The sequence below is a fragment of the Aegilops tauschii genome, chromosome 7, assembly GCF_002575655.3.
Source record: "Aegilops tauschii subsp. strangulata cultivar AL8/78 chromosome 7, Aet v6.0, whole genome shotgun sequence".
Taxonomy (NCBI): domain Eukaryota; kingdom Viridiplantae; phylum Streptophyta; class Magnoliopsida; order Poales; family Poaceae; genus Aegilops; species Aegilops tauschii.
In genome coordinates, this window is record NC_053041.3 from 592285471 (window position 1) to 592301063 (window position 15593).

General features: G+C 42.7%; 1 protein-coding gene and 1 pseudogene across 1 annotated transcript; both read right to left on the reverse strand.

Annotated features, from left to right (window-relative positions):
- Window positions 1–3175: 3175 nt before the first annotated feature.
- LOC109765423 (cortical cell-delineating protein-like) lies at window positions 3176–3897 on the reverse strand. The gene has a single exon (XM_020324212.4). It carries the CDS (start codon window positions 3856–3858, stop codon window positions 3457–3459), a length of 402 nt encoding a protein of 133 aa, XP_020179801.1. The 5' UTR covers window positions 3859–3897; the 3' UTR covers window positions 3176–3456.
- A 10947-nt stretch (window positions 3898–14844) lies between these two features.
- LOC109765425 (cortical cell-delineating protein-like) lies at window positions 14845–15593 on the reverse strand (annotated as a pseudogene).

Sequence of the window (15593 nt, forward strand, 5' to 3'; positions counted from 1 at the left end):
CCTTTGTATTCCAAACATAGCCCCTCCGGGTTAACCCTTATACACCAATTAAAGATGAAAGTGTAAGAGGGGTGCTATGTTCACGTGGAGCAGCCCCATAGTTGGGTTGGGCATGAGCGTATTATGCCGAAGGTGTTTGAGAGTACAATAATTTCATTTTGAACCAAGTATATTTGTGAAGAAGCACATTTTACTTTTGGGGACTTGAACTATATTTTAGCATGAACAATGGCACCTGACATGGTTGTCAATGAACCTTGTAATCTGGTTTAATGTCAAATTATGAATCTAAAATCTGATTCGATGAATATGTAATAACCAAAATCTTGTCCAAAGTGTCACAATCATAATTACTATTTTTTGCCGGTTCACAGTAGAATTTACTCACACCGCACTAATTATTATTGTCTGCTGGTTCAAAGTAGAATTTACTCGCGCCGCACATATGTATGTATGTTCACAACAAAATATATTTAGAGTTCAGTTCGTGGATCGCTGAAGTACGTTATATATGGACAGCCCATCATTGAATCTTCTTTTTGACGGTTCATTTTTGCCAATAAAAAGTCATTCATGGATCGCCCAGCAATGTTAAAACTATGCACGACACATACGGGGTTGAAACCTACAAACATATGTGTCTACTCCCGCCACTTCCTACCCTAATTCACTGTGCGGGCCTCGTTCGTAGCATTGCTCCTCGGTGCCTGGTGGTGGATACATAAGTATTAACTGCCAAGAACTGTACATATGTACAGTCCATCTCGGCGCTGCTATCACAAATTAAATAAAATGATAGAGGTGGTAAGAAAAAGGAGCGCGTAGATGACGAGAAAGAAGATGTAACCAATGAATGAAACAAATATGTTGACCCGAGCATGATTCATGCAATCAAGCTTGCGTACACGCAACACAATTAGCTGCCATATATATCATGGGTTGAGTTACACAACTTGAAAAACTAAACCTGGAATTCGGTCTCTTTCGATGGTTTCTTTAATGAAATCGGAGGGAAACCCCCTCTTTTGATCAAAAAAGACACAACTTGAATAATTTATTATTATTTCACGTGTCCTTTAAAAATTATGTGAAATTTTTAGGTAACACAACTAAATACAATGGATGACCTGTACATAGTCAACATCGGATATGAAACTAACTTAAGCATGCACACATGCACCAAGGGAGGGCGTATACATTTGGCATGCAAATTAGTCATGAGTATGATGCATTCGTCCATGTATTTTCATGGATCATCTAGAACATCAAGAAGTAAAAGTGGCATTAGAGACAAATGACATTGAGAATTTTCGTTGTACGTGTATATTTTTTTCTTTGATCTGATGTACTTTGATTATGAATTGTTTATGCAATAAAGAAAGAATAAATGTAGCTAAGTTCTTCGAAAAGATGTGGATCTTATCATGATTGATGCGATCATGCATGCTTGTTCATATAAATATAGTAGTAACAACTCAAGCTGGCATATCACGGGTCAAGTTAACACAACTTGAATATTTTTTTATTGTTCAGTGTGTCCTTCATAGACTTGTGAACGTTTAGATACTACAACAGCTACAAAGATGGATGATCTATACATAGTGAGTGTAGGATAGGAAACAAACTTAAGCATGCATGCATGCACTGGCATCATGTATATTAACTGGAAGTTATGTGTACCGCATGTATACATATGACATGAGAATTAACCACTAGTAAGATGCATGTATGCATGGTTTTCATGGATCAGCTAGAACGACGTGAAAGGTGGCATTAGATACGATGCCACAGAGAATCGTCAAAATAAATTTTCGTCGATATGATGTACACTGATTATAAATCATTTAGTCAAAAAGGGGGAAAAAGAAAATGAAGCTAATGCATGTGAAAATATGTGGATCTGATCATGATTGATGCAATTAGGCGTGCATGTAGATATAAATATACATCTCAAGTTGGGGCATCAAGGGTCGAGTTAACACAACTTAAATAGTATATTTTATTATTCGACATGTCCTTTTATAAATATGTGAATCATTTAGATACCGCAACAATGATACAATGATGGATGACCTGCACACAATCAGTGCAGGATAGGAAACTAACTTAAGCACGCGTGGAGGCATTGATAACTAATACACGAACAAGAAACTCTGTGTGCCGTGCATGTACATATGGCATGCAAATTTAGTAACGGATACGATGCTTGCACGCAGGGTTTTTCATGAATCAGCTAGAACATCAAGATGTAAAAAGGTGGCACTAAAGACAAGGATATCAAGAATCTTCAATGTAAACTTTTAGTTTTATCAAAGATTTCGGTTGGTTGTGTATATTTTACCTTTTCAATGTGTCATACTCTGATTACAAATCATTTAGGCAAAAGGAAAGAAGATATAGCTAATGCATGCAAAAAGATGTGGATCTGATCATGATTGTTGCAACCATGTGTGCCTGTACATATAAATATACAATTGAAGCTGACATATCACGGGTCAAGTTAACACAAGTTGAACAAACTTTTTATTCGACCCAAGTATACAAGTATGTATATCGTTCTACAAATATGTGAGTCATGCATTTAGATACCATAATTACTACGATACAATGATCAATCACAAGCTTAAAATCACAACTAGCTGCCATATATATCACCGTCAAGTCAACACAACTTGATTTTTTTAATTCCACGCATCTTTTTATAGACATGTGAATCGTTTATATACCACAACAAGATACATGGATGGGTGAATTGTAGCAACCAACTTAAGCATGCATGCATGCACATAGGAGATGTACATGAATTGAAAATTATGTGTACCGTACGTGTACATATAGCATGTGAATTACTCATGAGTACGATGCCTGCATGCATGATTCTTCATGAATCAGCTAACAAATCAAGATAAAAGGTGGCATTAGAGACGAGACGACAACACCAAGAATCTTCAATGTCACTTTTACTTTTATCAAGGATTTCTGTTGTTTGTGTTTTTTCATCTTATATAATCTGATTACAGATAATTTTAGGCAAAAAATAAAGAAAAACGATGTAGCTAATGCATTCGAAAAGATATGGATTTGATCATGATTGATGCAAGCATGCGTGCATGTACGATAAAGATGCATTTCAAGCTTGGCATATCAAGTTAACCCTTTTCTTTTGCGGGTGAAGTTAACACAATTTGGACAAACCATTTATTCCTCATACACATACAATCCTTTTACAAATACATGAATCATGCATTTAGATACCATAATGAGATAAACTGATCATGTGATCAATCACAAACTTATCAAGCATGCATGCACGAGCGAGGGAGCCCATGCAAACACCTAACATATAGTACCGGAATTGGAACATAGAAAATATACGTATGGTGCGTACGTATGACATGCAAACTAGTTACGAATAAAAAAATGCTTGTATAATATTCATCGATGGTGTTGGATGGATCAGATGGGGCAGGTGAAGTCGGAGGGGCACTTCTTGCCGCATTGGTTGAGGAGGAGGGTCAGGTCGATGGGCACATTGAGCTGGATGCCGAGAATGTTGGCCCTGATGGCGGTGCAGAGGCACACGGCGGCGTCGAGGTCGGCGAGCCCGCCCAGGAGCGGGCAGCACTGCTCGTTCTCCGGCACACCGATCCTGAGCTTCACCAGGTTCAGCACGTTGGCGCACACGCCCAGCTTCAGCGTGTTGATCGGGCAGCTGCCCCCGCCGGTCGATGGCACAACGGGCGGTGGGCGAATCGGCGGTGTAGGGACGTCCGGCGGGCAGTAGGATCCGCAGCCCTGGGCGGCGACAAGGAGGGCCAGGTTCAGGGCGAGAAAGAGGGCGAGCTTGGAGGGCGCCATTGCTACTGATCGATCTTACTGGTCTGTGGCTAAGCTTGGGATGGTTTTCTTGGGTTGTTTGAGGTGGTATTTATAGGCCGGTTGTAGTGTGCAAGTGCATGCATGTCATTATCAGTCGAGTTAATTAGTTTGACTCTTGCCGTAGTAATTTGCAAAACTTATGTGCAACCATTATTGTACTGGCATGTTACGTGTGTAACATCCATCATGGGAGCTTAATCTGTTCGCTAATGAACAAAAATCTGAGAGCCGAGCCAGCCAGGAGACTTTCCTTTAGTTTCCAAGAAGAGTATTCTAATATGCATGTTGTCTGCTGTGTGCATATAAATATGTGATGGCTTTATAAGCATACATAGCATCGGACAAAGAAATATATCTGGCATGACAGCGCTACGAGCTGGCGTAACCGTGATCATCAGGGTCACGGGAGACACATATAGGAGTTGTATGGTCTTGATTCCATGCGTCTATTATATCTATCGTACTCTGGTTTATTATACTGGCTCGTTGGCACGGATGGACATGTACGTTCAGCTCGCTGTATAATAATTAGTTAATGCAGCACCATTGGTTGTGCCGACGAAGAATTTCACACATTTGCTAAACACTAGGTACCTGAAATTTTCCTTTGTGCCAGTTACAGCCTGTTTTGTGCGAGGACAAACACAGGGATTATGTGAGAGGTGACAATGACGAGGACAAGCGGGGGCGAGTACAAAACTTGACTTATGCAGGTTGAGGGTGGAGGTGCGGGGATTGTCGGAGTTTACTGCAGGTCGGGGGAGGTTGAGGGGCTGGCGGGCTGGCGAGGCGGTGTGCGGCACCTCCCGCCGGCCGGAAGGAGGCTGCCAATTAGGGCAGGGTAGATCACGTGGGAGGGGGAGGAAACGTTGCACGAGGGAGGAAGATGTGAGGAGAAGACGGTTAACAGGTGGCGGCACAATCGTGCCATCAAACGGAAAATTGACTGATGCAGATTTTATTCCTAGATGCCTGTCATATAGGCGGTCCTAATTTCAATACTGCTTAAATGCCATGGTGCAAGATGGAGCCCATTTGATTGAGTTGAACAAAATAGTTACACATTATAGTTTTTTTTTCGTCGAGAGAAGACCATTATAGCCAGCTTACATTCATGTGAACAAGGGCGTGTAAACAAATTAAGAATTGAAGTCTATTGATCAACCCTTAAGCATCTGCGTTCCCATCCCATTTTAGCTATAACCTACGCGCTAAAATAGCATTTACAAAGTTATTGTGAATAAAGAGCCCCCCTGCTCCTAGGGCCAGCACGGGCTGAAACCTCCTCCTGCCGCTGTCACCCGTCACTGCTTGTTTCTTTTAGAAAAGTATATCTTGTGTCTCTGAACTCTCTTTAAAGTATAGAAATGGTTTCTTAACTTTAAAACCAGCAAATCTTAGTGCCCCGAATTCTAAAACCGGATTGCTTTAGTCCGTTGACTCAAAAGAAGAGGTCTCATGCTCGCTTGGCGTGGTTTTGACTAGTCATTGCCCACGTGGAAATCTTCTTCCTTTCCATTGTAACCCGGTTGGGTATTTTTTTTGAGCAGTTGGCGCGCGCCGAGCAACAAAAGAAGAAGGTAGGCGTGGGGCTGTTGGGAAACGTAGCATGCAATTTCAAAAATTTCCTACGCTCACGCAAGATCTATCTAGGAGATGCATAGCAACGAGAGGGGGAGAGTGTGTCTACGTACCCTCGTAGACCGAAAGCGGAAGCGTTTGACAACACGGTTGATGTAGTCGAACTTCTTCTAGATCCGACCGATCAAGCACCGAACGTACGACACCTCCGAGTTCTACACACGTTCAGCTCGATGACGTCCCTCGCCTTCTTGATCCAGCAAGGTGTCGAGGTAGTAGATGAGTTCTGTAAGCACGACGGTGCGGTGACGGTGATGGTGAAGTGATCCGAGCAGGGCTTCGCCTAAGCACTACAAAGATATGACCGGAGGCGTAAACAGTGGAGGGGGGCGCCGCACACGGCTAACAATTGATGTTGTGTGTTCTAGCGGTGACCCCCCACATATATATAGGTTGGAGGGGAGGAGAGGCAGCCAAAGGGGGCACCCCAAGTAGGAGGAATCCTACTTGGGGTCCTCCCAATTCGGCCTCCCCCATTTCCTATTCATATTCGGAGTAGGAAGGGAAGAGGGGGAAGGGGGAATCCTATTCCATTTTTCCTTTCCTCCTTCCCCTTTCCTTCTCCAATTTGGCCAGCCCATATGGGGGGCGCACCAGCCCCTTTGTGTCTGGTGTGTTTCCCCTCTTGGCCCATAAGGCCCATATCTTTTGCCAGGGATGCCCGGAACCCCTTCCGGTGACCCGATAAGTACCCGGTACCCCTGGAACACTTCTGGTGTCCGAATACTATCGTCCTATATATAAACCTTTACCTCTCGACCATTTTGAGACTCCTCGTCATGTCCGTGATCTCATCCGGGACTCCGAACAACATTCGGTCACCAAATCACATAACTCATACAATATAAAATCGTCATCGAACGTTAAGCGTGTGGACCCTACGGGTTCGAGAGCTATGTAGACATGACTGAGACACCTCTCCGGTTAATAACCAACAGCGGAACCTGGATGCTCAAATTGGCTCCTACATATTCTACGAAGATCTTTATCGATCGAAATGTAATGACAACATACGTTATTCCCTTTGTCATCGGTATGTTACTTGCCCGAGATTCGATCGTCGGTATCCACATACCTAGTTCAATCTCGTTACCGGCAAGTCTCTTTACTCGTTCCATAATACATCATCCTGCAACTAACTCATTAGTTACTTTGCTTGCAAGGCTTCTTATGATGTGTATTACCGAGAGGGCCCAGAGATACCTCTCCGATACTCGGAGTGACAAATCCTAATCTCGATCTATGCCAACCCAACAAACACCTTCGGAGATACTTGTAGAACATCTTTATAATCACCCAGTTACGTTGTGATGTTTGATAGCACACAAGGTATTCCTCCTGTATCCGGGAGTTGCATAATCTCATAGTCGAAGGAATATGTATTTGACATGAAGAAAGCAATAGCAATAAAACTGAACGATCAATATGCTAAGCTAACGGATGGGTCTTGTCCATCACATCATTCTCCTAATGATGTGATCTCGTTCATCAAATGACAACACATGTCTATGGTTAGGAAACTTAACCATCTTTGATTAACGAGCTAGTCTAGTAGAGGCTTACTAGGGACACGGTGTTTTGTCTATGCATCCACACATGTATCAAGTTTCCGGTTAATACAATTCTAGCATGAATAATAAACATTTATCATGGTATAAGGAAATATAAAATAACAACTTTATTATTGCCTCTAGGGCATATTTCCTTCAGTCTCCCACTTGCACTAGAGTCAATAATCTAGTTCACATCGCCATGTGGTTTAACACCAATAATTCACATCTTTATGTGATCAACAACCATAGTTCACATCGCCATGTGACCAACACCCAAAGGGTTTATTGGAGTCAATAATTTAGTTCACATCGCTATGTGATTAACACCCAAAGAGTACTGAGGTGTGATCATGTTTTGCTTGTGAGAGAAGTTTAGTCAACGGGTATGCCACATTCAGACTCGTATGTATTTTGCAGATTTCTATGTCTACAATGCTCTGCATGGAGCTACTCTAGTTAATTGCTCCCATGTTCAATACGTATCTAGAATGATCAGTGTCAAAGCTTGCATCGACGTAACTCTTTACGATGAACTCTTTATCACCCCCATAACTGAGAAACATTTCCTTAGTCCTTTTGAGGTACCTAAGGATAATTTTGACCGCTGTCCAGTGATCTACTCCTAGATCACTATTGTACCCCCTTGTCAAACTCATGGCAAGGCATAGGGAATGACTTTCATTCTCTCTCTATCTTCTGCCGTGGTCGGGTTTTGAGTCTTACTCAACTTCACACCTTGAAACACAGACAAGAACCCTTTCTTAGACTGATCTATTTTGAACTTCTTCAAAAAATTTGCCAAGGTATTTGCTTTGTGAAAGTCCTATTAAGCGTCTCGATCTCTCCCTATAGATCTTGATGCCTAATATTTAAGTAACTTCACCGAGGTCTTTCATTGAAAAATTCTTATTCAAGTATCCGTTTATGCTATCCAGAAATTCCATATCATTTTCGATCAACAATATGTCATCCACATATATTATCAGAAATGCTACAGAGCTCCCACTCACTTTCTTGTAAATACAGGCTTCACCAAAAGCCTGTATAAAACCATATGCTTTGATCACCTCATCAAAGCGTATATTCCAACTCCGAGATGCTTGCACCAGTCCATAGATGGATCGCTAGAGCTTGCACACTTTGTTAGCACCTTTAGGATTGACAAAAACCTTCTGGTTGCATCATATACAACTCTTCTTTAAGAAATTCATCAAGGAATGCAGTTTTGACATCCATTTGCCAGATTTCATAAAATGCGGTAATTGCTAACATGATTCGGACAGACTTAAGCATCGCTACGATTGAGAAAATCTCATCATATTCAACACCTTGAACTTGTCGAAAACCTTTTGCGACAAGTCGAGCTTTGTAGATAGTAACACTACCATCAGTGTTCGTCTTCCTCTTGAAAATCCATTTATTCTCAATGGCTTGCCGATCATTGGGCAAGTCCACCAAAGTCCACACTTTGTTCTCATACATGGATCCTATCTCAGATTTCATGCCCTCAAGCCATATGTCGGAATCTGGGCTCATCATAGCTTCTTCATAGTTCGTAGGTTCGTCATGTTCTAATAACATGACTTCCAGGACAGGATTACCATACCAATCTGGTGCGGAACGTGCTCTGTTTGACCTACGAGGTCCAGTAGTAACTTGATCCGAACTTTCATGATCATCATCATTAGCTTCCTCTCTAGTTGGTGTAGGAATCACGGGAACGGATTTCACTAATGTGCTATTTTCCAATTAGAGAGAAGGTATAATTACCTCATCAAGTTCTACTTTCCTCCTACTCACTTCTTTCGAGAAAAACTCCTTCTCTAGAAAGGATCCATTCTTAGCAACAAAGATCTTGCCTTCGGATCTGTGGTAGAAGGTGTACCCATCAATTTCTTTTGGGTATCCTATGAAGATGCACTTCTCCGATTTGGGTTTGAGCTTATCACGCTGAAGCTTTTTCACATAAGCACCGCAACCCCAAACTTTAAGAAACGACAACTTAAGTTTCTTGCCAAACCACAGTTCATATGGTGTCGTTTCAATGGTTTTAGACGGTGCCCTATTTAACGTGAATGCATCTATCTCTAATGCATAACCCCAAAAGGATAGTGGTAAAGCGGTAAGAGACATCATAGATCGCACCATATCTAATAAAGTACGATTACGACGTTCGGACACACCATTATGCTGTGGTGTTCCAGGTGGCATGAGTTGTGAAACTATTCCACATTGTTTTAAATGAAGGCCAAACTCGTAACTCAAATATTCGCCTCCGCGATCAGATCGTAGAAACTTTATTTTCTTGTTACGATGATTCTGCACTTCACTCAGAAATTCTTTGAACTTTTCAAATATTTCAGACTTGTGTTTCATTAAGTAGATATACCCATATCTGCTCAAAACATCTGTGAAGGTCAGAAAATAACGATACCCGCCGCGAGCTTCAACACTCATCGGACCGCATACATCGGTATGTATTATTTCCAGTAAGTCATTAGCTCGCTCCATTGTTCCAGAGAACAGAGTTTTAGTCATCTTGCCCATGAGGCATGGTTCGCAAGCATCAAATGATTCATAATCAAGTGATCCCAAAAGTCCATCTGCATGGAGTTTCTTCATGCGCTTTACACCAATATGACCTAAACGGCAGTGCCACAAGTATGTTGCACTATCATTATCAACTTTGCATCTTTTGGCATTAATTTTATAAATATATGTATCACTACGATCGAGATTCAATAAACCATTCACATTGGGTGTATGACCATATAAGGATGTATTCATGTAAACAGAACAACAGTTATTCTTTGACTTAAATGAATAACCGTATTGCAATAAACATGATCAAATCATATTCATGCTCAACACATACACCAAATAACATTTATTTAAGGTTCAACACTAATCCCAAAGGTAGAGGGAGTGTGCGATGGTGATCTCATCAACCTTGGAATCACTCCAACACACATCGTCACCTCGCCCTTAACTAGTCTCTGTTCATTTTGAAACTCCTGTTTCGAGTTACTAATCTTAATAACTGAACCGGTATCAAATACCCTGGGGTTACTATGAACACTAGTAAATTACACATCAATAACATGTATATCAAATATACCTTTGTTCACTTTGCCATCCTTCTTATCCGCCAAGTATTTGGGGTAGTTCTGCTTCCAGTCACCATTCCCTTTGCAGTAGAAGCACTCAGTTTCAGGCTTAGGTCTAGCTTTGGGCTACTTCACGGGAGCGGCAACTTGCTTGCCATTCTTCCTGAAGTTCCCTCTCTTTTCCTTGCCCTTTTCTTGAAACTAGTGGTCTTCTTAACCATCAACACTTGATGCTTTTTCTTGATTTCTATGTTCGTCGATTTCAGCATTACGAAGAGCTCGGGAATCGTTTTCGTGATCCCTTGCATATTATAGTTCATCACGAAGTTCCATTAACTTGGTGATAGTGACTAGAGAACTCTGTCAATCACTATCTCATCTGGAACATTAACTCCCACTTGATTCAAGCGATTGAAGTACCCAGACATTCTGAGCACATGCTCACTGGTTGAGCTAGTCTCCTCCATCTTGTAGGCAAAGTACTTGTCAGAGGTCTCATACCCCTCGGCTCGGGCAAGAGTCTGAAATACAGATTTCAGCTATTGGAACATCTCATATGCTCTGTGGCATTCAAACATTTTTGAAGTCCCGGTTCTAAGACGTATAGCATGGCGCACAAAACTATCAAGTAGTCATCATACCAAGCTTTGCAACGTTCATAACGTCTGCATTTGCTCCTGCAATAGGTCTGTCACCTAGCGGCGCATCAAGGACATAATTCTTCTGTGCAGCAATGAGGATAATCCTCAGATCACGGACCCAGTCCGCTTTATTGCTACTAACATCTTTCAACTTATTTTTCTCTAGGAACATATCAAAAATAAAACAGGGGAGCTATACGCAAGCTATTGATCTACAACATAGATATGCAAATACTATCAGGACTAAGTTCATGATAAATTAAGTTCAATTAATCAAATTACTTAAGAACTCCCACTTAGATAGACATCCCTCAAGTCATCTAAATGATACGTGATCCAAATCAACTAAACCATGTCCGATCATCACATGAGATGGAGTAGTCATCAATGGTGAACATCTCTATGTTGATCATATCTACTATATGATTCACGTTCGACCTTCCGGTCTCCAGTGTTCCGAGGCCATGTCTGTACATGCAAGGCTCGTCAAGTTTAACCCGAGTATTCCGCATGTGCAAAACTGTCTTGCACCCGTTGTATGTGAACGTAGAGCCTATCACACCCAATCATCACGTGGTGTCTCAGCACGACAAACTGTCGCAACGGTGCATGCATACTCAGGGAGAACACTTATACCTTGAAATTTTAGTAAGGGATCATCTTATAATGCTACCGCCGTACTAAGCAAAATAAGATGCATAAAAAATAAACATCACATGCAATCAAAATACGTGACATGATATGGCCATCATCATCTTGTGCCTTAGATCTCCATCTCCAAAGCACGGTCATGATGTCCATCGTCAACGGCTTGACACCTTGATCTCCATCGTAGCGTCGTGGTCGTCTCGCCAACTATTGATTCTACAACTATTGTTAACACATAGTGATAAAGTAAAGAAATTACATGGCCTTTGCATTTCATACAATAAAGCGACAACCATAAGGCTCCTGCCAGTTGCCGATAACTTTTAGAAAACATGATCATCTCATACAATAACGTATATCACATCATGTATTGACCATATCACATCCCAACATGCCCTGCAAAAACAAGTTAGACGTCCTCTACTTTGTTGTTGCAAGTTTTACGTGGCTGCTACGGGCTTCTAGTAAGAACCATTCTTATCTACACATCAAAACCCCAACGATTTTTCATCAAGTGTGCTGTTTTAACCTTCAACTAGGACCGGACGTAATCAAATTCGATTCAACTAAAGTTGGAGAAACAGACACCCGCCAGCCACCTTTATGCAAAACTAGTTGCATGTCTGTCGGTGGAACCGGTCTCATGAACGTGGTAATTTAAGGTTGGTCCAGGCCGCTTCATCCAACAATACCGCCGAATCAAAATAAGACATTGGTGGTAAGCAGTATGATGATCATCGCCCACAATTCTTGGTGTTCTACTCGTGCATATCATCTACGCATAGACCAGCTGGCTCGGATACCACTATTGGAAAACGTAGCATGCAATTTCAAAAATTTCCTACGCTCACGCAAGATCTATCTAGGAGATGCATAGCAGCGAGAGGGGCAGAGTGTGTCTACATACCCTCGTAGAACGAAAGTGGAAGCGTTTGACAATGCGGTTGATGTAGTCGAACTTCTTCTAGCTCTGACCAATCAAGGATCGAACGTACGACACCTCCGACTTCTACACACGCTCAGCTCGATGACGTCCCTCGCCTTCTTGATCCAGCAAGGTGTCGAGGTAGTAGATGAGTTCTTTCAGCACGACGGTGCGGTGACGGTGATGGTGAAGTGATCCGAGCAGGGCTTCGCCTAAGCACTACGAAGATATGACCGGAGGCGTAAACAGTGGAGGGGGGCGCCGCACACGGCTAACAATTGATGTTGTGTGTTCTAGCGGTGCCCCCCCCCCACATATATATAGGTTGGAGGGGAGGAGAGGCAGCCAAAGGGGGCGCCCCAAGTAGGAGGAATCCTACTTGGGGTCCTCCCAATTCGGCCTCCCCCATTTCCTATTCATGTTCGGAGTAGGAAGGGAAGAGGGGGAAGGGGGAATCCTATTCCATTTTTCCTTTCCTCCTTCCCCTTTCCTTCTCCAATTTGGCCAGCCCATATGGGGGGGGGGGGGGGGCGCACCAGCCCCTTTGTGTCTGGTGTGTTTCCCCTCTTGGCCCATAAGGCCCATATCTTTTGCCAGGGGTGCCCGGAACCCCTTCCGGTGACCCGATAAGTACCCGGTACCCCCGGAACACTTCTGGTGTCCGAATACTATCGTCCTATATATAAACCTTTACCTCTCGACCATTTCGAGACTCCTCGTCATGTCCGTGATCTCATCCGGGACTCCGAACAACATTCGGTCACCAAATCACATAACTCATACAATATAAAATCGTCATCGAACGTTAAGCGTGCGGACCCTACGGGTTCGAGAGCTATGTAGACATGACTGAGACACCTCTCCGGTTAATAACCAACAGCGGAACCTGGATGCTCAAATTGGCTCCTACATATTCTACGAAGATCTTTATCGGTCGAACTGTAATGACAACATACGTTATTCCCTTTGTCATCGGTATGTTACTTGCCCGAGATTCGATCGTCGGTATCCACATACCTAGTTCAATCTCGTTACCGGCAAGTCTCTTTACTCGTTCCATAATACATCATCCTGCAACTAACTCATTAGTTACTTTGCTTGCAAGGCTTCTTATGATGTGTATTACCGAGAGGGCCCAGAGATACCTCTCCGATACTCGGAGTGACAAATCCTAATCTCGATCTATGCCAACCCAACAAACACCTTCGGAGATACTTGTAGAACATCTTTATAATCACCCAGTTACGTTGTGATGTTTGATAGCACATAAGGTATTCCTCCTGTATCCGGGAGTTGCATAATCTCATAGTCGAAGGAATATGTATTTGACATGAAGAAAGCAATAGCAATAAAACTGAACGATCAATATGCTAAGCTAACGGATGGGTCTTGTCCATCACATCATTCTCCTAATGATGTGATCTCGTTCATCAAATGACAACACATGTCTATGGTTAGGAAACTTAACCATCTTTGATTAACGAGCTAGTCTAGTAGAGGCTTACTAGGGACACGGTGTTTTGTCTATGCATCCACACATGTATCAAGTTTCCGGTTAATACAATTCTAACATGAATAATAAACATTTATCATGGTATATGGAAATATAAAATAACAACTTTATTATTGCCTCTAGGGCATATTTCCTTCAGAGGCTTGTGTGGCTAGTGGCGGGGCACAGAGAACCTGCAGGCGGCCAGGGAGCTGCTGCATGACGAGCCTTGTGGGATGAGCTATTAGCATGACATGAGTCTCATTGTATTAAGGTAGCTAGGTTTACAATATTCGCTCCTTACAAGCAAATCAGTGTCGAATCTGAGAGGGGAAAGGGACGAGAGGAACTTGGGTTCTAAGATAAGAGGTAGCCGCTGCCGTGTTGTGCCTTTATCGATCTTCAATCCCCTCTCCAATGTGTGGATCCCCACCTTATACTCCCCCATATATGCCTATATTTTTGTTCCAATATATAAATCGAAGCAAACAACCAATTGCTATTCAATTGTCTAGAAAGGTATGAGTTAAGCAAGAGTTATCATCCTTTCTAAAGCATGTTTTTTTTGCAATGCTCTAACACTACGTATAACTGAAGCAAATGAACAATTCTATAAATACCATAACTCAAAAGATATAAGTGAAATTCACAAAACTTTCTATAAAGTCATGACCAATGTGTGTCTCTCCCTATCAAATGTGATCAGGATATGATGATTGTAAAATACCAACAAGCAAAGCAAAAAAAATGCAAACGACACTCCAAGAATAACACATATCATGTGAACACATAAAAATTAGACGCTCGAGACTTCTTGAATATTTTTTTGGGGTGCCTTGGGCATGACCAAGCTTAGGCTTTTGCCTCTTCTTAATCGTCTCATATCAATATCTCCTAGATCTTAAAAACTTTATGCACACAAAAATTCATAAAACTTTTATTAAAGGGTTAGTAAACTTATGAACAAATTAACTTCATGTACTGCCAAGACAACTTCATATATCCTTTTACAAATACATGAATCGTGCCTTTAGATACCATAATGGGATACACTGATCATTGATCAATCACAAGCTTATCAAGCATGCATGCACGAGCCAGGGAGCCGATGCAAACACCTGACATATAGTACCCAAACTGGAACATAGAAAATAAACGTATGGTGCGTACGTATGACGTGCAAACTAGTTACGAGTACAACGATTATGCATGTATAATATTCATCGATAGTTGGATGGATCAGATGGGGCAGGTGAAGTCGGAGGCGCACTTCTTGCCGCACTGGTTGAGGAGGGGGGTCAGGTCGGTGGGGACGTTGAGCTTGATGCCGAGAATGTTGGCCCTGATGGCGGTGCAGAGGCACACGGTGGTGTCGAGGTCGGCGAGCCCGCCCAGGAGCGGGCAGCACTGCTCGTTCTCCGGCACACCGATCCTGAGCTTCACCAGGTTCAGCACGCCGGCGCACACGCCCAGCTTCAGCGTGTTGATCGGGCAGCTGCCCCCGCCGCTCGATGGCACGACAGGCGGTGGGCGGATCGGCCGGGTAGGGACGACCAGTGGGCGTAGGGTCCGCAGCCCTGGGCGGCGGCAAGGAGGGCCAGGTTCAGGGCGAGAAAGAGGGCGACCTTGGAGGGCGCCATTTCTACTGATCGATTTTACTGGTCTGTGGCTAAGCTTGTAGGCTTTGCTAGCTTGGGATGGTTTTCT

Bases quoted from the DNA above. Each gene is read 5' to 3' on its own strand.
- LOC109765423 (XM_020324212.4), bottom strand. From the start codon at position 3,858: ATGGCGCCCTCCAAGCTCGCCCTCTTTCTCGCCCTGAACCTGGCCCTC.